At 41.0% G+C, this 25,960-nt stretch overlaps 1 protein-coding gene across 1 annotated transcript; it reads right to left on the minus strand.

Moving 5' to 3' along the window:
* Nucleotides 1–277: 277 nt before the first annotated feature.
* LOC146992417 (malate dehydrogenase, cytoplasmic-like) lies at nt 278–24,543 on the minus strand. The gene is made up of 9 exons (XM_085786156.1): nt 24,445–24,543; nt 10,922–11,020; nt 9,540–9,636; nt 6,520–6,695; nt 4,308–4,430; nt 3,112–3,288; nt 2,910–3,023; nt 1,939–2,028; nt 278–779 (listed from the first exon to the last, which is right to left on the minus strand). Exons 1-9 carry the CDS (start codon nt 24,496–24,498, stop codon nt 657–659), a joined length of 1,053 nt encoding a protein of 350 aa, XP_085642282.1. The 5' UTR covers nt 24,499–24,543; the 3' UTR covers nt 278–656.
* Between the last annotated feature and the right edge of the window lie 1,417 nt (nt 24,544–25,960).

A 25,960-nucleotide genomic window follows, 5' to 3' on the forward strand; every position in this document is an offset into this window, starting at 1 on the left:
ATGTGCAGGTCACAACTTGTCTAACTATCCCTTTAAAAAAAATAGTTTTAATCACTTGGATGTTTTTATTATTTCAACTATTCATCATATATATTTTCTGTTGTTGTTCATTAGTCTTTCAAACTAAGTCCTTTTTTGTTTTGTTTGTTGTTCAATTACTTGAAAAACCCTATGGGGATTAAACCTGATTACTTGATTGATTGATTGATTGATTGATTGATTGATTGATGAGCAGAGGTGATACTGGTGCAGCAGCAGAAGCATGAACGAGGCCTGGTTCTGGTTCTGGTCGGTTCCTTGTGGTTTTATTGGTGATACAGGTCCCATTACAGTTTCTGAACAGCTAGTGTGCGTCATTGTTATCGCCTACTCACACACACTCACACACACACACACACACGAGGAGGCCAGGTTGTGGTCATTAAACAGGTTTTTGAACAACCTGAGGAAGTGGCCAGGTGACACACACACACTCCTTCACACACACACACACACGCACACTCAGAGAGACACACACAAACACACACACACACACACACACATAGAGGTAACACACACACACGGACGCCGGCTGGGACGGTTATAGCGGTGGAGGGTTTTTGTCTTCAGAGCCGCGAGCAGCGACCGACTACGTGTCGACCAGCAGGGGGAGACCGTCACTGGGACAGGAAGTCCATGGCGGTGTCGCGCTCGTCCACCAGCTCGGCCGCCGTGGCGTCCATCTTGGCTCTGGAGAAGTCGTTGATGGAGAGACCGTCCACCACCTTCCAGGTCTTGTTCTGAGGGAGGAGGAAAAGGAGGGAGAGTTTAGCTCTGGTTACTGTGACGACTGATGACTAGGGATGTCACAATTACTTGTTTTCACAATTAAAGGGATAGTAGCATTTTTTTAAAGCGGGGTTGTATGATCTCCAAATAGCCCCTAAGTACGTTAATTGCAGTAGAAGACTCTCTGCACTCCTCCCATTAGCAACGCCAGCCCATAATAGCCCTGCCCAGAGATTTACAACATACAGTGTTGGGAACAGACCCAAAGAAACGGCCTATTTTCACGGCCTAAAAGAGGTTTTACCTGAAAAAAAAATACAGTTCCATTGTTCGCTATAATATAAGGGCGCTAACCCTGGGCGGAGGGATACGTGAGTTGGTCAGGTCCACATAAAAACTGTGTTTTTCCTGCACTTTGAAGGGCTGGAAAAAATTATATTATAGCGAACAATGGAACTGTGTATTTTTTTTCAGGTAAAACCTCTTTTAGGCCGTGAAAATAGGCCGTTTCTTTGGGTCCATTCACAACAATGTATGTTGTAAATCTCTGGGCAGGGCTATTATGGGCTGGCGTTGCTAATGGGAGGAGTGCAGAGAGTCTTCTACTGCAATTAAAGTACTTAGGGGCTATTTGTAGATCATACAACCCCACTTTAAAAAAATGCTACTATCCCTTTAATCGTGGTATTAAACGCCACAATTAATTGATCGTAAAGATTCTTAAATACCGTCACTTTCCGAAAAAGATTATGTCAGAACCATATGGGCAGATGTGCACCAAGGTAAAGGAAGATGCACAGATACTGGTCCATTTACCTAACGTAACACTGAATTGGTGGGAATTTAAATGTTAGTGTGTCATTTGTAATTAAAAAAAAAAAAATGTAAACAATTGGTATAGATGGCAATTAATGACTTAAATATTTCAAAGGCTTCCCCCGGGGGATTAATAACTGGTCCTATATTTAGAGATTAGTAATGTCATTATATTTTGACTTTATTTGATTTTACACATTCATAGTCTTGTGAAATGTATTGATGCATAATTATCGTGATAATCGCAACATCGTGATTATTTCTCAATAACTGTACCAAGAAAATCTATAATCGTGACATCCCTACTGATGACAGGATGTTCTGGCTTATGATTGGACGGACGGACGGACTGACCTTGATCTGGACGGGGAAGGAGTAGATGAGGTCCTCGGGGATCCCGTAGGGGTTGGCGCCGGCGTAGACGCCCATGGAGATGAACTCACCCTGAGGACAGGAAGGAAAACTTTAATGACGGACGAAAGTTTCAGAGTCGGTGGTAAACGTGATCGACACAACATGAGGTTGAATTAATTTTATAACATGCGGCAATTTAGGACGAAAACAACAATTAATAACTAACGGCTAACAACTAATAACGAACAGTTAAAAGTTAATAACCAATGGATAACAGCTAATAACTAATGGATAACAAATAATAGCTAATGGATAACAACTAATACCTAATGGATAATGGAGAACTAATGGATAACAACTAAAAACTAATAGATAACAGCTAATAACTAATGGATAACAACTAATACCTAATGGATAACAATGAATAACTAATGGATAACAGCTAATAACTAATGGATAACAACTAATAGCTAATGGATAACAATGAATAACTAATGGATAACGGCTAATAACTAATGGATAACAGCTAATAACTAATGGATAACAACTAATAACTAATGGATAACAGCTAATAACTAATGGATAACAACTAATAACTAATGGATAACGGCTAATAACTAATGGATAACAACTAATAACTAATGGATAACAACTAATAACTAATGTATAACAGCTAATAGCTAATGGATAACTACCAATGACTAATGGATAACTACTAATGACTAATGGATAACAGCTAATAACTAATGGATAACAACTAATACATAATAGATAAGAGCTAATAACTAATGATAACAATAATGGCTACTAACTATAAACTAATGGCTAGTAGCTAACGACAACCATCTAACGCTGGCATGTCCAGACTATTACTGGCTGCTGGTTTTTGTTCCAACCAACCAGGAGCAACACAGTTCGACCAATCAACTGCTAAAGTTTGACTAAGTCCGTGTTATCGTGGTCAAACCGACCTCCTTGGTGCCGAACCAGATGTCCCTCATGTGGTCACAGATGGCCTTGGCGGCGGACATGGCGCTGGACAGCTTCCTGGCCTTGATGACGGCGGCGCCGCGCAGCTGCACCGTCTGTGGAGAGGAAGAGGAAGATGAGGAAGAGGAAGAGGAGGAGGCTAAAAGCTGAAAGGCTGAATGTTTCCAGACGAGCGGTTCTCACAGAGATGAAGTCTCCTCTGAGCCAGGCCTCGTCCTTCACCGCGTCGTAGGCCGCCACCTCCGAGCCCTGGGCGTTGACCTTGGCGTGGTGGACGTCGGGGTACTGGGTGGACGAGTGGTTTCCCCAGATGATGACGTTCTTCACCTTGTCGGCAGAGACGCCGCAGCGCATCGCCACCTGAAGGAGCAGCAGCCTCGTTAGGAAACAAACCAACAAACCTCATGCTGCGTTCAAGGCCACAGTTTAAAGTGGGAAACCGTGCGCACCTGGAAGCAGGCTCTGTTGTGGTCGTTAGGAAACAAACAAACAAAGAAACAAAGAAACAAACAAACAAACAAACAAACCTGGGCCCAGTTGTTATTATCCGAATTTTGAAATCCCTTTTTTTCTATCCAGGATCACGTAATCCGTCTTAGTTTTATCCCAGTTGTTCAAAGCAAAGTAGGATTGGATCAGTCTGATCCAGATCCAAACTTTCAAGATGACCAAATCTGGATAATGAGTGCTCTAGATGGGACACTAACCCTCAAAGTGTGTTTATTTGAAAATGAAGTATATGTGTTGTTTTCTGTGCTCTTTGTTGTTTCTTCAAATGTCTTTTAAACAGCCAGACTCCATCTGGTGGGGCTGTTTAAATAGATTAAAAAAAAGCAAATACACAGTACATTAGTGAAATTGTGAATATTTCCCCATGTGTTTCAAATTCAAACTTCAAATTTCATTAAATTCAGTTTAGGGAAAAGTTTTTCAGTTGTAGAATATTCAAAAGTTAACTTTATTTACTAATCACTGTTATGGCTAAAAAATTAGGTGCAAAATATAAATCAATAAATGTACGTATACTACATTATAAATATTGTTTATTTGACCAGTTTGAATTTAATTTAAATTACATTTTATTCCTGAAATCCCCCCGACTGCTGGGATCAGAATAATCCTGTTTTTTTTATCAAAGTTTTCCCGATCCTACTTAACTTGAACAACACAAACTGAGGGTTTGATCCAGATGAAAACCAGGACTGGATTACGTGATCCAATCCGATCTCAGAATCCATTTTTGGTTTTGAAACAACCCATTTTCAAGATTTGATCCGATCCATTATCCAAAATCCGATCGGATTAAACCTTTTGAACAACTGGGCCCTGATGCTGCGTTCAAGGCCGCAGCTAAAAAGTGGGAAACGGTGCGTGCGTACCTGGGAGCAGGCTCTGTTGTGGTCCAGACGGGTCAGGCAGGAGAAGTTCTCTTTGGGGATGGAGGGGGCCGACTTGGAGGCGATCAGACAGTTGGTGTTCGCTGGGTTTCCAACAACCAGAACCTGGAAAAACACAAAATCACCGTTAAGCTACAAAACTGAACTTTACAGACGATGGAAGAGGCACCGTTTTATCTGAACCAATATATATATATAAAAAAAGCATGCAATTTATCATTTGTTTTCATGTGTGTATGCCATTATGTAACCAAATAATTTAGATTGTAGCTAGGTACAATAGCGCATATAAAATAGTTAACCCAAATAACTTCAGATGAGACCAAACCCTAAATATATTTCCATACAATAGTTTCCATAAAATCAAATTCCATACTTTCCATACTAGCGTAGGAACCCTGGTGAATATTCATCAGGTGAACGTTGCTGCCGTTAACGGATCAAACGTCTGAACAAAGACGTGTAATTCACCTGTGGCGTGACGTCTTTGTTGCCTGGCAATGGTTCAGATTAGGAAACCTGACCAACAAGTTTTTATTTACACACACACAGACACCTAATTACGTGGCAACACGTCGACAGTCATCACTAAAGATCAATTACATGTTTTTTTATTTTCAGTCAACAGTCAAAACTGTTTGTGGTGTAAAAACAACTTCAGGGTCGTTTATTTCTCTGCTTCACACATTCTTTCCTTTGACCTTTGACCTCAGCACAGAGACGGACTCTGACCTTCACTGGGCCTCAGTGACGACTCCGGCGACCTTTGACCCCCGAGCTGCTGCTAATGCTCCTTTATGTTTTGTTGTTTGTATAAAAACATAGTTGTGATTTTCAAAATAAAAGAATACAAATCTTAATAATTCACTGTCTATTGAATGTGGAATAAATAAAGTTCCACATTTTGAATTTAATTTATTTTTTTTTTTTTTAAAGGAGCTTCTCCATGAGTCATCTGTGTTTACCCAGAACTCATTGCAGTAAATTCATTGCATGTGACTGTCTTGTGCAGCAGCAGCAGCAGAGGACGGACGCAGTGATTGGTCGATTCAAGGACGATAACTGATCGATTATTGGCACCAGATGCAGCAGCAGTGAGACGTGTGGACACTTTCCTGCCGCAGAAAGTGTCCAAACTTTGGAGGACAAGTTCCTCTCTGACTTTAAAGGGATACGCCAACATTTTCTTTTCGTGTCTTGCCTCACTCCCGAGTCCATGACCAGCAGATAGACACCATCCTTTCGACTGTGCGTGCAGTAACGAGGGAGATAGAGCCGTATTGCCCGTAATTAGCTTAGCTCAAACACTGGAAGTGTATGGGTAGTGTTAGCCTGCCTCCACCTAAAGTCATCAGAGAAACTCTTCAGCAACTCTAAACGGAAACCGATCTTCGTCTCAGAGCTGACAAAACTCTCCGGTAAGGCATCTTGAGTGGTCAAATGCCGCTAACGGGACGAGATCGGTCAAAACGGAGGGTTCAAGCAAAGGCGGTTTATTTTGGTTCAAGCTAGCTACATCGAGGGTAGGTTAGCTTCCTATTTCAAAGTAAAAGCACAAATTCTATCGTCATGGTTTTCTGTATGTAAAGGGCAACGGGTGTTTTATTTTGTGAAAGTAACCGGAAGTGCGTTGGTCACAACGGCTAGCTTGAGTAGCGCCGAATTCGTCCCAACAAAATTGTAAACAGCTGGTATTTAGACAAATTAACGACACACTGCTGATCTAAACGGCTACTTTCTCGCCTAAAAATGTTTGAAATGTGGATAAAGTGATATATTTACAGAGTTTAGAGCTAAAAATGAAATCAGCTTCTGACTGCTGATTTCAGCTCGGGTAGGAGGCAGGCTAACACTACCCATACACTTCCAGCGTTTGAGCTAAGCTAATTAGCGACTTTAGGTAGGAGGCAGGCTAACACTACCTATGCACTTCCAGCCTTTGAGCTAAGCTAATTAGCGACTTTAGGTAGGAGGCAGGCTAACACTTCCTATACACTTCCAGCGTTTGAGCTAAGCTAATTACGGGCGATACGGCTCTATCTCCCTTGTTACTGCACGCACAGTCGAAAGGATGGTGTCTATCTGCTGGTCATGGACTCGGGAGTGAGGCAAGACATGAAGAAATTTTTTTTTGGCGTATCCCTTTAAATCAATGAGTTAATCAATAATCAGGATGGATGGAGGAAGGAGTCACCTTGACGGTCTTCTTGGCGTACTTGTCCAGCGCGGAGCCCTGCGTCTTGAAGATGGCCACGTTGGCCTTCAGCAGGTCCTTCCTCTCCATCCCCTCCTTCCTGGGCATCGACCCCACCAAGATGGCGGCGTCCAGGTCCTTGAAGCCGACCTCCACCTTGTCGGTGGGGATGACCTCTGTGGGGGACAGGAAGTGGAGCACGGAGTGAATTCATGTGACTCTGACCTCCAATATTTATTATCGATTAATGATTAATTGATTATTTATTTTATTGTTCTTTTGTTTTTACTATTTAATAATAATATGATAATAAACTTTATTTATATAGGACCTTTCAAAATAAATGTTACAAGGTGCTGTACAACAAGATAACAATGTCCAGAAGATACAGAGACATTTTGAAGTGTCTCTGTATCTTTTGGACATTTAACAGAAATAAATCAACAATAATAAACGATTCTCTCAAATTCTTCATTTCATTTTGCTAATGTGAATAAAACTTTAACAGCTCCTCCTCAGTTTTACAGTACAACACTGATTTATTTGCTTTAGGGCTGCAAATAACGATTATTTTCATTATAGGTAAATCGATTAGTTGTTATTGTGATTAGTAAAATGTTAAAATAAATGTTGAAAAACATCAGTGTTTCCCAAACCACTAGACAATGTCCTCAAATGTCTTGTTTTGTCCACAAACCAAAGAGAGACTCAGTTTATTGTCATAAAGGAACAAAGAAACCAGAAATATTCACATTGAAGAAGCTGAAATCAGAGAATTTGGACTTTTTTTCTTAAAAAAACTACTCGAACTGATTATTAGATTATCAGAATAGTTGACGATTAATTTAATAATCGATTATTGTTCGATTAATTGTTGCGGCTCTAATTTTTCATTTTATAATTTGTATTTACTTTAAAACAAAGACATATTGAAGTGACAAAAGTGTAGTTGTGTGCCCCCTCTTTTTATAAGTTGATTTTTTACCTTTTTTTTTTTTTTTTTACTTTTATATTTAATGGATATAGGTAAATATTATTTCTCCTAACACATACTATATATATTTGTGGATATTAACACTATTGTACAGTGGATTTCAGCGTTGTTAGAAAAACTGTGAAGAAAATAAATAAAACATTTCCCAAAAAATGATTTTTGAAGGGAATATTAGAAGATAATATTTGTCCAGTTTTTAAAGCCTGAATATTAAAATTAAAAACAACTAAATCAATGAATAACCACATATCATTTCCTATCTCTCTGTAGTGTGAAGGCTCTATTGTTTCCATCTTGTTTTCATTGTGAACTGTTGTTTTATATTGTGTATCATATTGAGTCTTTATCAGCGCTGATCAAAGGCTGCGCTGCCTCGGCGTATTGATAAGGACGAGCTGATCGAGCCGATCTATTGGAACACGTTATCGTTGCCATGATAACGTGTTTATCAGTGTGAACCCCGGCTCGTTAGCGGAGCTGCTGATTGGCTCCTGCTGCTGTCAGTCTGGACTTCAGTCTGGGTTCACCTCCTCCTCCTCCTCCTCCTCTATTGTTGTCCCACCACTGCTCTGATTGGCCTCCACCAGCGGCCAATCAGAGGCCTGGGTTCAGACACTCCTTCCTCCTCCTCCTCCTCCTCTTCCTCCCTATAGGAGCTCAGATAACAAACACAGTGTTTTTCTGTGTTTAACTCACTGGTCTCCAACCTTCACTTCTTCTTCAGCCTGGACCTGAACCACATGAGGCGTTCACTGACACCCACAGTCAACGGGAACCTGTACGCATCACGCTCTAAAGTCTAACTATCTAACTAACTATCTAACTAACTAACTAACTAACTGTCATAGATAAATGGATTAGTTGTTTGGTCAATAAAATGTCTAAAAACATCAACCAGTGTTTCTCAAACCACCAGACAACATCGTCCTCAAATGTCTTGTTTTGTCCACAAACCAAAGAGAGACTCAGTTTATTGTCATAAAGGAACAAAGAAACCAGAAATATTCACATTGAAGAAGCTGGAATCAGAGAATCTGGACTTTTTTCTTTTAAAAAAACTACTCAAACTGATTATTCGATTTTTTTTACTTTAAAAAAAGACATGAGACGTTCACTGACACCCACAGTGAACTGGAACCTGAACGCATCACACTCTAATTAACAGTCTAATTAACTAACAGTTCAACTATCAGATGAGCAGATTCTGTGGTGTTTGATTCACTTTCACTTTTTTAAAAGACTTGATGTGACGTTTACTGTCCGTGGTTCATTCGGCTTCTTTATGAGGAACTAGTTTGTTCATACGAGACAAAACAAACTTTGTTCTGCTTCTTCACTGAACTGAAACTCATCTGTCAGCTGTTTGTTTCCTGCAGCTGGATGTAGCTGCAGCACTTTAACACCATCACACAACACAGCAGCTCTGGATAAATGATCCAGTGGGATGTTAATGGTTAATGCCATCATGTGGTCAGGTGGGAATCGAACCTGGTGTCATCGGCCCAGTCCACTGGTCCTGTATCTGCTGTTTTAGGTGAATATATTAAGTATCAGACTCCTGTAGTTCAGCTTTAATACCTCATCCATGATAAAAACAGGGTATTATGAGAACATCTGTTTTTCTTTCAGACATTTATCTATTTTACTTTTTATCCCTGTTTAGATCCAGTTTGTCAAATCATTGTATTTATTTGATTTAACCCATTTTTAATTCACTATATTATTCATTTTAACGTTATATTGTGTGTGTTCTGGTCTGACAGAACTGGACTCGGATTAACTTTGCTTTCCTCTCCGAGAAAAGGTTGCCAGATTTTAAAAAAAGAAATCCTCTTTAGCAGATATAATGTACCTGGTTTTCTCCAAGTGTAACACATTTCCCAGTTCTCTCAACCACATATTATCAAATGTAGGAGAATATGTTCGATTTTACTTTGATTTTATGACATTTTAGAAAATATAATTAATCGTGTCTCTCTATTTTTTGTGATTTGACGACATGTTTCAGTGTTTTTTTTTGACTCACCCCTCAGCAGGGGGAGGGCACAGTCCTGCAGCTCCATGACGACTCCGTCCAGCACCGGCAGCATGGGCGGGATGTCCAGCAGGACCAAGATGATTGGCTGAGGACCAACGGACACGGAAAACACCACCATCATCATCATCATCACCATCACGTGTTGCATTCAGGGAAAGTGGGAAAACTAAGTTGTTGTGCATAGCTACAGTATATCAGTGCTGAAGCTATAGAGCCGTGAGCAAACAAGACTTCAATGACTCTCAAGGTCTCGTTCACTGACCCGTCGTCGTCACAACTCACTCAGCTAAAGGTCCATTCCAACTAATACAGGATGTTAAAGGGATAGTTCACCCAAAATTCAAATTTCACTCATTATTTACTCCCCCTCATGTGGACTAAGGGCTGGGAGAAGTTTCAGAGTCCTCCGTGGCTTCTCTGAGTTACAGCGGGGCTCCGTGCAGCACTGCATGTCCATATAACGGTTGAGAACGGAGCTCACTTTTCTTCGTCCAAAAAGACACACCAAAAAACATCCAAATACCTCCATAGTGCTCGTATGTAATGTCCCTCTTGTATTGAAGCCCCAACATGAGAAATTGTTCCGAAACAAATTTAAATAAGTCTATATTTTAAGCTTGTTTGTAGCGGAAGCTCCCAGTGTTGCTCTGCCGGAATCTCGCGCGATTTGCGGAGCCGTGAACTGGGTGTCAGTGCAAATCACGCGAGATTTGGACGGACCAGGAAGAGCAGTGCTGGGAGCTTCCGCTACAAACAAGCTTAAAATATAGACTTATTTAATTTGTTTCGGAACAATTTCTCATGTTGGGGCTTCAATACAAGAGGGACATTACAGACGAGCACTATGGAGGTATTAGGATGTTTTTTGGTGTGTCTTTTTGTTACGAAGACAGTTGGTATCCATTTGCAACCGTTATATGGACATGCACTGCTACGCCGAGACCCCCTGTAACTCAGAGAAGGTACGGACGACTCTGAAACTTCTCCCAGCCCTTAGTCCACATGAGGGGGAGGAGATAATGAGTGAAATTTGAACTTTGGGTGAACTATCCCTTTAACGCTACATCTTCAGCTTCACTATGACAGATTATATCTCTGACTTCATGTATCTGATGACAATTTTGAAGAATAAAATGCAAATGTATGAAAAAATAAAAGACAGTAGCATGACTTTGCTTTTTTTTTTGCATTGACTTTAAAGCCGTGTGACATCATCACAGCTCACACATGTTCATTATTCATGGTGGTTTGTGTTATGTAAGAGTCAGAGGGAGCAGCAGCAGGAGGGGGGAGGGAGGGGGTAGTGGTGATGTGGGGGTAGGGGGGGGGGGTTGTGATGTAATAATGGAGGCTCGTCCTCTGGGTCTTACCTGGTCCTTCCCGAACACATCACCCTTGGCGATGCTGTACAGCAGGGAGTAGGCGATCTGGCCGGCGGCGCCAGTCACCAGGACACGGATGGGTTCAGCCTGCAGAGAGGAGGGAGAGGAGGGGGGGAGGAGAGGGGGAGAGAGGAGAGGGGGGGTTCATATGAAGCACTGACCTGGATAATCAACAGAGGGAGGAGGACACGAAGCGAAGCGAAGCGGCGAATAAAGGAGCTTTTTGTCTCCTCCTCCTCCTCCTCCCAAACCCCATTGAGAAAATTGTGCAACGTGAAAAGAAAACGACCTCGCAACAACAAGTTCAACCTCAAGTTCAGACTCAATGTTTAAATAAAACATAAAACCCATCCAAACAGTTCATAACCTTCACTTTTTTTTTGTATTTTCTTCGTTTATGAAAACACAACTGTTTGATATTATGAATGAAAACAAACAGACGTGGTTGATTATTTAAATGAAGCTTTTAGGTTGTCAGGTTGACACTGCAGCACTGACCTCTAGTTTATATTTAGGTTTGATCTTTAGTCTTTAATGTCACCCTTCTTTCATTTGACATCTAAACACATCAATCATGCACCGTCACAGATAATGTTTAATAAAGGATGTCCTGTTTTCATTCGCTGCAACAGACAAACAACGTGTCTGAAATTTTAATAAAAAGGAGGAAGTCGTTATGATTGTTCTTTTTTCTTTTTTTTTTTTTGGAGGACTGGAGATTGAGATTCAAACAGAAGCAGCAGCTGTCCTGGCTCCTGATTGGTCCAGTCGGTGGATGAATAAATAAAAGAAGAGGCCGGTGGTGATGTAACGTGACGCTGAGGCCACGCGCCACCACCACCATGACAACCCCGTCGACCTCATTAAGATGGAGGCAGATGTGTGAATATACAGAGAAGTGTTCAACACAGCGGAAACACACATACACACACACACACACACACACACACACACACACACACACACACACACACACACACACACACACACACACACACACACACACACACACACACACACACACACACACACACACATAGCCTACACACACACTGCTGCAGGTCTGTGTTTTTTTTTTTTTTTTAATGTAGGCTATTTTTACACAATGCGCCTTTTTTCTATCTGCATCTATCTGCGCAACGACGTGCACCGACGCTGCCCTTTGATGTGACGCCATTAGACTCAGAAACAATAAAATGTAGCTACTGAATCCAAGTGAAGTCGGTGATGACGCTGCAGCTCCACGTCAATGTCAACCAGCTACTGTCTCTGTCTGTCCATTGTGCATCACTGCAGCGCTCGCAGTCGCAGCAGACACCAATAATCAATAATTAATAACAATAGGAGCTCTGTTTGGATAGATAACCGCTCGTCTTACCATTGTAGGTATATCGGGTGCAGATGGTTCTGGTTCGGGTGCTGGTTCTGGTGTGTGTCTCTCCCTGCTCAGAGTCGGACTAGGACTAGGCGGAGGGGTCACCTCTATCCGTGTGTTGTACAGTCAGGCGCTGAGAGAAGACCCACCCACTTCCCCCCACAATGCACCGCTCTCTCTCTAGTCAAACCGCGCCCACCTCCCCGTGATGCCACAAATGGTCGACGATTTTCTGAAAAGGCTCCGTTTTTCAGTGCAGTGCAGTGCTGCAGGAGGAGCTGCAGCTGCGGTTTGGCGACACCTAGTGGTCAGATAGGAGGAACTGCAGCGGCTGAATCTCACAGCTCCAATAGTACACTACTGTATGTCTGCAGACCCGGAGACCTGCACACTAGTCACACTAGACCCGCACGTTCAGACCCCTTAATGCCACCTAATGGTTGCAACTGCACAGTCTGGACCCGCAGTATGGTTTTCTGACAGGGCAAAATCCAAATAAAACGCCAAGATCTGATTGTTTGTGATAGTCCAGTCATTTTATTTAAAAAAAAAGGTTGAACAAATTGCAACAGAAGCAAACTCAACTGATTTTGTATCCTCAACATGTCCTGAGTGAGGGGAAAAAAAGCCCCGAAGAATCCCATTAGGGGAAAGTTTTGAAAAAGACCCAAATATAGCCAGAGATGGCAAAAGTACCCAGATTCTTTACTCGAGTAGAAGTAAAAATACCTGTGTAAAAAACGACTTAAGTAAAAGTGAAAGTACTGATCCAAATATCTACTCAAGTAAAAGTAAAAAGTACAGGCTCTGAAATTTACTCAAAAGTATTATTAAAAGTAAAAAGTATTTCCATTGCACGATTCACTGCAAAGCAAATAACCACACGATAATTCATCTTGAATCCATTTCATCAATGTTATTGTTCACATAGCCTAAGTTTACCTGCCGGACACAAAATGTATCCTAATGTACTTCACTATGGTGAATCGTAGGCATTTGTATTGTACACAGAGGTGGCAAAAGTACTCATATTCTGTACTTAAAGCAGAAGTAAGCGATCCGGTCGTTTTGGCTAATGCTGCGTTCCAGGCAGGCTTTTGAAACAACACTTACGACTTTGTAGCGTTCCAGGCAACCCACTCATATTTTGCCGACCTGTTTTACCTGTGAAAGTCACTATAACGGCCACTCGTAACTTCTGACCCGTGAACTCGTACCAGATCGAACTGGTACGACTTCACAGGTCGGAAAAACACGAGTTACGAGTTGCCTTGAACGCACCATAACGTCTTGTCAGCCGATGGAGTTAGCAGCCCCCGCCCTCGTCATGGATCTATTGGTCCTCGTCCCTACGTCACCACATTCACGCGCATCCCTTGGCTGCACACACAGCCCTGCATGCCGTTCTCTCTCCTCATTGGATAAAACTTGTAGGATACGAGAAAAGTTTTCTCCTCGGCTCAGAGCAGAGCAGAGTGACTGAGAGACCCGTGTTTCGGTCCAAACACTCTATGTAAGTGATTGCTGTCGGAAGATACAACTATTTAAGACTTATATTAACACAAAAATATCGCTTACTTCTGCTTTAAGTAAAAGTAAGAAAGTACAGGCCGTTAATGAAACCTACATCATTTGATAATTTTGTTAAACAAAAAAAGTTCAGACAGAATTATCAAGATTGAACTGACCAGAGACAGTGTTTCCCAACGTTTGGGCCGCCACAGACTCTCACAAAATAATAACAATAAGAATGTTTAAACAGCGTTTCACCACTTCTCATCTCTGCCAGTCAGTCCACCTGCCGTCTCTCGCACCACACGTACACGTACGCGCACACACGCGCGCACACGTACACACAGACACGGGCGCATGGACAGGTTGCGCTTTGCCGCTCGTAAACGGTAAATGCGCTATATTGCGCAGATTGTACAGTGTTCAACCCCCCCGTCGGATAGTCCGACCACCACCGCTTCCTTCCTCCATGCTGCTGCCTCCATGTCGCTGCTGCAGTACAAGTTGGTAACTCGGTTCTCTCTCTACCGCCCCCCCTCCCTCTTCTTCTCCCTCTTTCCCTCTCTAGTTCGTCACGTCTTTTACCGGTGCTTTTACGTCGTGTCAAAAAAAAAAGTAACGAGCCTGTTTTTACAATGTAAGGAGTAGAAAGTACATATTTTTGCGTATAAATGTAGGGAGTAAAAGTAAAAAGTCGTCAGAAAAATAAATACTCAAGTAAAGTACAGATACCTGAAAAATCTACTTAAGTACAGTAACGAAGTATTTGTACTTCGTTACTTGCCACCTCTGAATATAGCCCATTCATACGCCTATTAATTATTTTTCTCATGTGAATAAGGTAACATTTTTAACCTTTAGATATCTCCATGAAAATTACTGAGTTGATTACTTACATTAAGACAAACAAAAAATGTATTACAAGTTTTTTGAAATTCTTTGTTAACATGAGCAAATTTTCATAAATATGTATAAATTCCACCGTCTCTTAGGAGGCGGAGCATGTCATACCTGCTCTACTAAGGATGTGGCTGTCTTGAAAAATTGCAGTCATCTTGAAATTTCAAGTGGTTTCTTGTCGGTTGACCGATGGAGTCAACTCATTCCAATTTTCATGCTGATACCACCACAGCAACTTTATATGTGCCGTCAAAACGGTGGAATTTATGCAATTTTATGCAAATTTGCTCATGTTAACAAACAATTTCCAAAAACTTGTAATACATTTTTTGTTTGTCTTAATGTAAGTAATCAACTCAGTAATTTTCATGGAGATATCTAAAGGTTAAAAATGTTACCCTATTCCAGTGAGAAAAAGAATTAATAGGCGTATGAATGGGCTATATTTGGGTCTTTTTCTAAACTTTCCCCTAATGGGATTCTTCAGGGCTTTTTTTCCCTCACTCAGGACATGTTGAGGATACAAAATCAGTTGAGTTTGCGTCTGTTGCAATTTGTTCAACGCAGGGCGGGCACTGCTAACTCCATCGGCTGACAGAAAGTTAGCTAAAACGACCGGATCGCTTACTTCTGCTTTAAACCAAACCTTTGAAACCATTTAAAACTGTCTACCACCTACTGACTTGCATTTCCAAGCCACATCCAGAACCCCATCTTTTCTTAAACCACTCATACACATGAACTTATCTTCTTGAAACCCTGAAATTCCACTTGGAGCCTCTCAAAGAACTTCTGAAAATACATCTACCACCACAAGAGTACCCTCAGAAACTGGTAAACCCCTATCACGAGCCTCTGGATGTTCTCAATCAGTTTAACTCTGCTTGTTTCTCTGCTTGTTTCCAATAGACCAAACTGTTTTAACTCATCACCGTGTTGCTTGGAGCCGTTACAGCCGACATGACCCCGACTGATTCAGAGAAACAGTGCAGGACTGTAGCTAGAGTATGAAGCACATTCATCTGCTGCTACATGGAGTTAAGCAGCTTCACTTAATGATCCGGCTTTAAGTTACTTACACAGGTCCCATGAAACGGAAAGTGCCTTTTTCCATATTGTTGTCATCATGTGTTTGGAGGAATTTGTGGTTGAACTGGGGAGGAGTTTAGCTCAAACACAAACTGTAAACAACTGTCTAGCCATTCAGGCTGTTAAAGGGATAGTAGCATTTTTTTAAAGTGGGGTTGTATGATCTACAAATAGCCCCTAAGTACTTTAATTGCAGTAGAAGACTCTCTGCACTCCTCCCGTTAGCAACGCCAGCCCATAATAGCCCTGCCCAGAGATTTACAACATACAGTGTTGTGAACAGACCCAAAGAAACGGCCTATTTTCGCGGCCTAAAAGAGGTTTTACCTGAAAAAAAAATACACAGTTCCATTGTTCGCTATAATATAATTTTTTCCAGCCCCTCAAAGTGCAGGAAAAACACAGTTTTTATTTGGACCTAACCAACTCACGTATCCCTCCGCCCAGGGTTAGCGCCCGCCGATCAGCAGTTGGTTAGGTCCAAATAAAAACTGCGTTTCTCCTGCACTTTGAAGGGCTGGAAAAAATTATATTATAGCGAACAATGGAACTGTGTATGTTTTTTTTCAGGTAAAACCTCTTTTAGGCCGCGAAAATAGGCCGTTTCTTTGGGTCTGTTCACAACACTGTATGTTGTAAATCTCTGGGCAGGGCTATGGGCTGGCGTTGCTAACGGGAGGAGTGCAGAGAGTCTTCTACTGCAATTAAAGTACTTAGGGGCTATTTGTAGATCATACAACCCCACTTTAAAAAAAAATGATACTATCCCTTTAAAGTTTAATTTACCAATGTCTCTATCAGTGAGATTTAAATAGAGCTACGGATCTCATTTATAGTGTCTAAAGCAATCAAAACTTCCTTATCACACTTCTAAAACCACAAATCCCTCTGTGAAATGAGTTGGGTTTTTTTTTTTACAAATGAGGATGAAAGGTGAAAGGTCACATCAGATCGTGTTCACTCTCCAGACTACAGGAAGTCGCTGGGTTCAGTCTCTCGTTGAGCCTGTTATCTGCAGCCTGGCAGGAGGTAAATCTGTCTGATCTGACGACATTTATAGAGCAGAGCGTCACCACGGTTACAAACAGCAGTCAGGAGGTCAGTGGTGAATCACATTAAATTAAGAGGTTTTCAGTGTGAAAAGATTTGGAATTACTTAAAACTTAGTGTGTAAAGTATTACACAAAGACAAACTGACAGAGGATTTAAGACTGTCCCGGTTGTGATGAGGTTGACCATACACCCTCAGGATATTTTACGGATGCTAAAAAGCAAACAAACATAAATTTAGAAAAGTAGGAGAGTAGAGGAACTACAAAAATCATATATTATCCCTTCAACATCCTGTCAAAGACACCGTTATGAAACGCCGTTCATGCCTATGGACCTGAACTGGAGCAATGGAGCTAAGTTTTACTTTATTTTTAACATCAATTAACCTTTCTTAAAGGGATAGTAGCATTTTTTTTAAAAGTGGGGTTGTATGATCTACAAATAGCCCCTAAGTACTTTAATTGCAGTAGAAGACTCTCTGCACTCCTCCCGTTAGTAACGTCAGCCCATAATAGCCCTGCCCAGAGATTTACAACATACAGTGTTGTGAACAGACCCAAAGAAACGGCCTATTTTCACGGCCTAAAAGAGGTTTTACCTGAAAAAAAAATACACAGTTCCATTGTTCGCTATAATACAATTTTTTCCAGCCCTTCAAAGTGCAGGAAAAAGTGTGGCGGGCGATAACCCTGGGCGGAAGGATACATGAGTTGGTTAGGTCCAAATAAAAACTGCGTTTTTCCTGCACTTTGAAGGGCTGGAAAAAATTATATTATAGCGAACAATGGAACTGTGTATTTTTTTCAGGTAAAACCTCTTTTAGGCCGTTTCTTTGGGTCTGTTCACAACACTGTATGTTGTAAATCTCTGGGCAGGGCTATGGGCTGGCGTTGCTAATGGGAGGAGTGCAGAGAGTCTTCATTCTGTGACAAACTGTAAACTGTTTTCTTGTCTGTAACAACATCTATTGCACGTCTGTCCGTCCTGGGTGAGGGATCCCTCCTCTGTTGCTCACCCTGAGGTTTCTCCGATTTTTCCCTGTTAAAAGGGTTTTCCATGGAGTTTTTCCTCAGTCGATGTGAGGGTCTAAGGACAGAGGATGTTGTTACGATGCCATGTAAAGCCCTTTGAGACAAACTGTTTGTAAAAACGGGCTATACAAATAAAATTGCCTTGCCTTGCCTTGCCTTGCCTTCTACTACAATTAAAGTACTTAGGGGCTATTTGTAGATCATACAACCCAACTAAAAAAAAATGCTACTATCCCTTTAAGGAAAGGTGTGCCTTATATCAGTAACAGTGCAAACGATGCTGATTTAAACAAGGACAGAATTTGGCTACAACAACATTTGTAACTAGATAAAGTAGCATTTCCTGATGGAAATGCGTGTGAATGCTGAAAGCAGCTGAACGCTGTTGCAGAATTAGCAAATAGTGTAAGCAGTGATCACCATACAAATGTTTGACCGAGGTAGGAAGCGAACCCACAGCCTCATGGTCTTTGAGAAGACTTTCACACACTGTTGCAAAGACTGTTGTCTGTTGATGAGCTGCACTCAGTCTCACTCTGAAGTTAACAAGCCCAAAGCTGCACCTGTTGGAAACACACTGTGTCAACACCAAGAAAGCTTGAGAGTCAAGCTTGAATGACTTACAATTAAAATTTCTGTGGATTTCAGGCTGAGAGCAGCAACTATAATTGTTGTTGAGGCAAGATTTGAACCAGCAAACTTCTGGTCTTGAGCCCAGTGATCTAACCACTTCACCATAGTTACATTGAATGAGAGAAGGGTAAAAGAAATCCCTGTATAAGAGGCTCACTGACTTCTGCTTAAAAAGAAAAGAATAGAGTAGAAATGAGCCACATCAAGTAAGTAGAGGACTTTTCTGTGACTTGGGACTATTTTTTGGTGAATTCAAACAAAGTATAGGCCTAATGCCCATTCCAGTGAATTACAAAATTGGAATCATAAGTTAAGCAATGACATGACTGAGGCAGGAATTGAACCCATAACCTCATGATCAGTAAACCTTTACTCTGCCACTTCGCCACAGAGAGCACAGACAAAAGCATGTTGCCATTGTAATGTGATGATGTGCTGCAAACGGTGGCTGCTGTCAGTGAGTGTTGCTGCTGTCATGGAACAGAAATGGCAATTCCTCATGAGTGGGCCATGGAGGATAAGGCTGGTTTAAATGAGTTTTTATAGGTTATGTAATAATCCATGATGATTAATTACTTTGTGTCCACATGCTGCCACAATCTAGGTCAGAGGAAAACAGGCTTCCTCTCTGTGGTTAATGTTGTGTCTCTGTGAAGACGCTTTCTAACCTTTGGTTGATAGGCTACTGGTGATGGTCAGTTGTGGTCATTCAGCATGTTGGCATCTGTATGAGGTTAGTTGCATCTGTCACTGTAGTTGAGTTGTCTCTGCATATTAGTTTAACACATACTTTTGTGTGTTTGTTCTATATCTTTATTGTTCTATATCCTTCCTGGGATATTCAGCAGGTGAAGACCAACTCTCTCTAAGTTATGTATACACTGCAAAAACTCAAAATCTTACCAAGAATATTTGTCTTATTTCTAGTCAAAATGTCATTTCTAGTCAAAACAAATCTCATTATACTTACAATAGGACTCATCACATTAAAAAGTAGCTTGTTTTTAGACACTATTTACTTCTTTCAAGCAAATTTTCACTTGAAATAATCTGATAGTGGGGCAAGTTTTTCTTCCTTATTACAGTACAAGCACAAAAAACCTGCTTTCACTGGCAGATTTTTCTACTTATTTCAAGTGAAAATCTGTTTGAAACAAGTGAAAACTGTCTAAAAAAGTAGATTTTTAGGTGCTGAGTCTTATTTTAAGTGGAAAGAGATTAGTTTTGACCAGAAATGAGACATTTTGACAAGAAATAAGACAAATATTCTGGGGAAGATTTTGAGTTTTTGCAGTGTAGTGCCCCCTTCTACCTTATAGACAGGTTATATATTTCTTTTTTTTTTTTTAAATTATCTGTTGATATTGTTCCTTTAATCATTGGTTTTGTGATTGGACTGCACTACATGGGCATTTTGTGTGAATTGGACCTCTTTATTTATCCATACAGTCTATTCTTATTGGGTCACAGGTGGACTGGTGGGCCAAGGACGGGCTATACTACACCTTGGACTGGTTGGTCGCTGCTTAAAATCTTAATGCAACAGCATCCCTTCACTTTGACTGGAACACAAACCAAGATAAGTCAGACAGGTAGCTCTTATTTCATCCTTACATTATTGATTTGTTGTCATTTTTACACAGCAGTTAAAACTGTTCTTGCAGAGTCACAAATGGCTGGATGAAATGTTTTAAAGACTGAATATTAAAGACCGGTGTTGGGTCTATCTATATCACATGTTGGTCACTTGGGAGTCGACCTCCTGACTCTTACACTTCACTGTCACTTGATGGGTCTGTGCTGTTGCTGACTCACCTATTTTGTCTTAAAGGGATAGTTCGACATTTTGGCAAATTGGCCCATTGCCATAATCCCTATAGTCATAGCAGTAGGTTTGTTACCTTTAGTTATCGGTGCAAGCTATTTTTAGAACGGCGGAGCAGAGCCGTGAGCTGCTCAGAGCTACGCTACGGAGGCTCATGGGATTTCTTGGTTTCCCTCATCAAACTCATCAAATACACAATCCAACAACTCCACAACGCTCTGGTGGACAAGTTGTGACCTGCACATTCACCACGCTATGAGATAATAACACAACGTTACCAGACAGAGTTGTTTTAGAGGTAAATACAGAGACTGCTTGATGAAAAACTGTCCCTGAAGGCAACGTGCGTCAGTGGTTTTGCATGAATTTCCCTCTAAAACAACTCTGTCTGGTAACGTTGTGTTATTATCTCATAGCGTGGTGAATGTGCAGGTCACAACTTGTCCACCAGAGCGTTGTGGAGTTGTTGGATTGTGTATTTGATGAGTTTGATGAGGGAAACCAAGAAATCCCATTAGCCTCCGTAGCGTAGCTCTGAGCAGCTCACGGCTCTGCTCTGCCGTTCTAAAAATAGCTTGCACTTACAATTAAAGGTAACAAACCTACTGCTATGACTATAGGGGTTATGGCAATGGGCCAATTTGCCAAAATGTTGAACTATCCCTTTAAACATGGTTCCTCTGGGCAACAAATTAAATTGAAGGCAACTGGACTTGTATTTGTCTAGGAAGACGCAGCACCCAGGTATTTAACCTTCACGAAAGCACTTGGTTATGTAGAGTTTCTCTTGACCATTGTTAGAGTCTCTCGTCGTGAACGACAGTCATTGTCGTCCTGTGGGAAACACGACATGGTACTTTACTCTTTACACTCTTATGGATTGTTGATTATTGGGTTTAACAGGTCCAGTATCCTGCAGCAGAGAAAAGAGCTGAGGCTGCAGCAGGTTAAAGCAGAAGTAAGCGATCCGGTCGTTTTGTCTAACTTCCTGTCAGCCGATGGAGTTAGCAGTCCCCGCCCTCGTCCCTACGTCACCACATTCACGCGCATCCCTTGGCTGCACACACAGAGAGGACCGCCCCTTTATGCCGTTCTCTCTCCTCATTGGATAAAGGTTGTAGGATACAAGGAAAGTTTTCTCCTCGACTTACAGCAGAGCAGAGTGACTGACAGACCCGTGTTTCAGACCAAACACTCTATAGAAGTGATTGCTGTCGGAAGATAGAACTATTTAAGACTTATATTAACTCAAATATTCCGCTTACTTCTGCTTTAAAGCTCATGGTTCTGCAGTGATATGTCGATGGTGCGTTCAGGTGTCCACATACTTGTGCCAAGCAGCCTGCAGCAGAGGGAGGAGCCCTCAGCCCCGAGTCAGAGTGAAGGAGGTGGATGTTTTGTGTGGACTACAGAGGTTTTCGGTTACAGTCAGGGCTCTGTCTGTCCAACCTTCAGCCTATCAAGGACAGGACAGTGGCAGCCATATTGGATCCGTGCATGTGCAGCAGCAGTTTGCTGGGTTCAGTTTCTGCAAAGCTGCAAAGCTGCAGTTGTGTTCCTGCTGGCAGCCGGGGCCGGGCGGCTCCGAGGCTCTGACCGTGGTGCTGATAATCTGCTGCACCAAGGCAGCAGCAAACCACCAGCAGCACCACTGGAAGTCACAGGGTTTAGCCTTCACAATAAAAGTGCAAAAACTGTTGGATTAGGAACTGCAGTTTAATAAGCTGTGGGAGGGAACACAACCGACAATGTTGATTTTTTAAAAAAAACATAGTAATGACAGAACTTAGTTTTCCTTAACTTTTCACAAATGCATCTTTGTGGTGTTTTCTTTAAATCAACGATCGTGTCTCTGAGAACATTTGCATCTTTCTGATCTCCTTGTGGTCATTTTGCACCTCTGTGTGGTAGTTTTCTAGTTAATTTCGTGTCTCTGTGAGAACATTATGCAACTTTTTGTTGATGTTTTGTGTCTGAGATTTGGACTGTGTGCATCTCTTTGCGCATATTAATCGTACTTCTGCATCTCTTTGTGGTCAGTTTGCATTCCGTTGTGGTCATTTTGCATCTCTGTGCGTCTTTGCAGTTATTCCACATGTTGGCATTCATGAGGCTTTGCATCTATCACTGTAGTTGAGTTGTGTGTCTGCATATTAGACACCTTTTTTTTTTGCGGTTGTTGAGTTTTATTGTTTTATATATTGACCAGCTCTCCTGATACCCTTGGTCCATACAGCCCCACTACTTTAATGGTATTAAGTTTTACTTTTAAAATCACCCTAAATTTGAGCAAAATTATTATTTTATTCTACTTTTTATTCTTTCAATGGATATATTTTCTTCTCGTCATTGAATTATTGATATTGACACTGCTTAAAAAACAATATTAGGCTACTTCTTTTTGGGGCACCATTGAAATAAAGATGATGAGGGTTAGGCATACTAGCTTCAGCCTACTCCTTTTCGCATATATGCCATAATTATAAACTCACAAATTTGATTGAATATTGTCTGGCAGGAAGATTGATGATTGTTTGACTGATTGTTGATTTTTACTAAACGAGCAGAGTGAAATAAACTGAACTAACATCTTTTTTGTGTTTACATTGAACTTAATTTATCTGTAGCCTATCAGTTTTTTTCTTTTGTTTCGCTTTATTGTCTCACCTCTTTCCATTTATTTATGTATTTAGTGTTGTTATCATTACTACTACTACTATTTTTTTTACTATCATCATCTTCCCTTATCTTTATTTCTTTTCTTTTTTATTTAATTTTGTTATTTCTCTACCTTGCACAAGGTATGTCATTATTATTTATTTACTGTACTAACTTTATTTATCTTTCTTTTTTCCTTGTTTTTCTTTCTTTTCTGTTTTTCACGTTGTGAATTTCTGTGTTGTCTTCCTACTCTGAAGACCACCACTGTTGTTGTTGTTGTTGTTTTCATAGGGGAGGTATTTTTTGGCTTCTACCTCTCCTGCACAATGTTTAATTTGACTATTTTCATTGTTTATATAGGTTTTATAATGTGCAAATAAAAAAACTAAAACTAAAACTAAACTAAACTGTGTCTCAATCGTTTGTTAGGTCAAGGTGAGGTCATGTCTTTCGGCCTTTCGGGGTTTCAGACCTCACCTGCACATTTTTCTTTTCGTATCTTTCGCAAAAAGAAAGATAGCGGCTAGTAAATATATTAAAAAGATAGAAAAAACTCAGCCAGTGCAATGTATTTCTTTGCACTAGAACAAAGGGAAACATTTATTTGTCACGTACTTACTCATTATTTATAGGTTATTATGGCCCAATTAAGATCAAATTGCACTGTATATATACTGTTGCCCCTGACCTTAAATGAGTGTGACACCACTGTGCTAGATGGACCTTTAAATGTATTTTATTGAGATTTTATGTGACAGACCAACACAAAGTGGTGCATAATTGTGAAGTGGAAGGAAAATGACACATGGTTTTCAATGTTTTGTTCTATTTTAGATGTGCAAATAAATAAAGTGTAAAAAAAAAAAAAAAAAAAGTCTAACATGAAGTTTTTTTTCAAAGTTAGGTGCTTTTATTTTGAAGACGCGTGCCGGATGTGGTGACGTGCACTCCGTCCAGCTTTCCCGCCGGCGCCGAACAGCGAGTGCGACTTTGCCAAAGCTGGCAGGTGGAAAGGACTCTCCCTGAATTAATGATGACGGGGTCAGAAAAAGACGCAACCTGCCGAGTTCCTCCTCTATCTGTCTGTCTGGAAGGAGGAGGAGGAGGAGGTGTTAAGTTTCCGGTGGCCATTTTTCTTTTTCTTTTATACACCTTTTGCAAACCCTTGTGCCTTTTTCTTCCCGCGCCAAAACCTCCTCTCCTCTCTCCTCTCATCCTCATCCTCTGTCAAGTCAAACCTCCGCAGCTCCATTAATAAAAACGATGATGATGATTGATTGATAGATGAGAGATGAGACACCTGAGTGACTATAACTAACTAAGGCAACATTTTTAAGCGATTAGCTATAGCGTAATCTCTAATGCTGCGTTCAAGGACGTGAGGTGACCGTCGGACAAACCAGACGTGCAGCAGCAGCAGCATCTGACTCACCTGCGAGGAGACAGCCCGCACCACCAGGTACATGGAGGTCAGCAGCGTCAACATGGTCACACCGCACCGGCCGGACGTCCTCTGACTGCGAGAAGAAATGGCGTCGGTACCGGGAGGAGGAAGAGGATGAGGAGGATGAGGAGGACGGGATAGAGAGAAGAGAGGAGGAGGAGGAGGAGGAGGAGAGTAGGAGGAGGAGAGGAGGGGGGAGACAGGTGGACACCCACAGAGAAAGAGAGAGACACCGCAGCAGAAGCGACCTCACACCCGCGCTGCAGCTCGACTCTCACGGCTTCACTCACTCACTCACACCTCCACCCACCACCTATTAACACACACACACACACACACACACACACACACACACACACACACACACACACACACACACACACACACACACACACACACACACGCACTGTGCTGCAGTCCGCGTCTAGTCCCTTAATAAGATTTTGAGGACGTAAATAGCCGCTGACTGGACTGGACCGACAGGTGTTGATTATAGTGATTAGTGATTAATGATGATTAACGCTGCAACACTGTAAAAGATGATTATTATAATAGTAATAATAAAAAAAGAAACATCAATGGGTGTGGGTGACGTCACTGCAGGGGAATGGGATGCTCCATCCCAAACTTGGGAGGGAGGGAGGGAGGGAGGGAGGGAGAGAGAGGGAGGGGGGTCACATGAGGACAGTGAGTGAACTGCTGCAGAGCCTCGACTGGTCTGTCAGGATATTACATAGATAGATAGATAGATATTCTGTAGATTCTTGTATCTCTATTTATGATATGCAAATGAAGGTACATAAGAATTTCACTGTAATTACTTGTAATTATATGTGACAATAAAGTTAACTTAGATAGATAGATAGATAGATAGATAGATAGATAGATAGATAGATAGATAGATAGATAGATAGATAGATAGATACTTTATTAATCCTGAAGGAAATTCATCTGTCAGCTGCTCCAAACATTCTGAAAGAAAGTACTTAGCTAATGCAGACAGATGTAGCAATAATATAAAAGAGTAAAATAAAGTATAAAATATACCTATATACATACTATATACAAACTATCACCTATATATACTGTTTATGCATATATGTACACATATATATATACACACACACACTCTCATATAAAAGAAATACAATTCATAAAATGTCAGTTAGTGCAGATGTAGCCTAATATGTGGAAGGGAGATTTTCCATCTGGATAACTGAGTGTTGATAAGAATCTGCTGATAGCATATATATACATATAGCTACTTACCTATATGGAGCTATATTGGTGACAAATGTTTTGTACTTGGAAAAATAAAATTTTAAAACCGAGATTTCAAGTTTTGATCTTCAATTTTTGACAAATAGCCTACATCAACGTATTAAAAAAAAAGAAAAAGTTTAAAAAACATGTTTTTTCAGGTTAAATATAAATAATTATGATCGACTCATAATTATTATTTTGAATAAATTATTTATTTTCATTTTGCACCTTCATATGTTTT

This window comes from Trachurus japonicus, chromosome 1 (genome assembly GCF_045865225.1).
Source record: "Trachurus japonicus isolate A0001 chromosome 1, Traja_1.0".
NCBI lineage: Eukaryota > Metazoa > Chordata > Actinopteri > Carangiformes > Carangidae > Trachurus > Trachurus japonicus.

What these genes read in the sequence shown, in the direction of transcription:
- LOC146992417 (XM_085786156.1), bottom strand. Translation starts at nt 24,498, where the DNA reads ATGTTGACGCTGCTGACCTCCATGTACCTGGTGGTGCGGGCTGTCTCC. An exon ending in TGCGGGCTGTCTCCTCGCAG is followed by an intron (nt 11,021 to 24,444) that starts GTGAGTCAGATG and finishes TCCTCTCTGCAG; the next exon opens with GCTGAACCCATCCGTGTCCT. An exon ending in ACAACAGAGCCTGCTCCCAG is followed by an intron (nt 3,289 to 4,307) that starts GTACGCACGCAC and finishes CTGCTCCTTCAG; the next exon opens with GTGGCGATGCGCTGCGGCGT.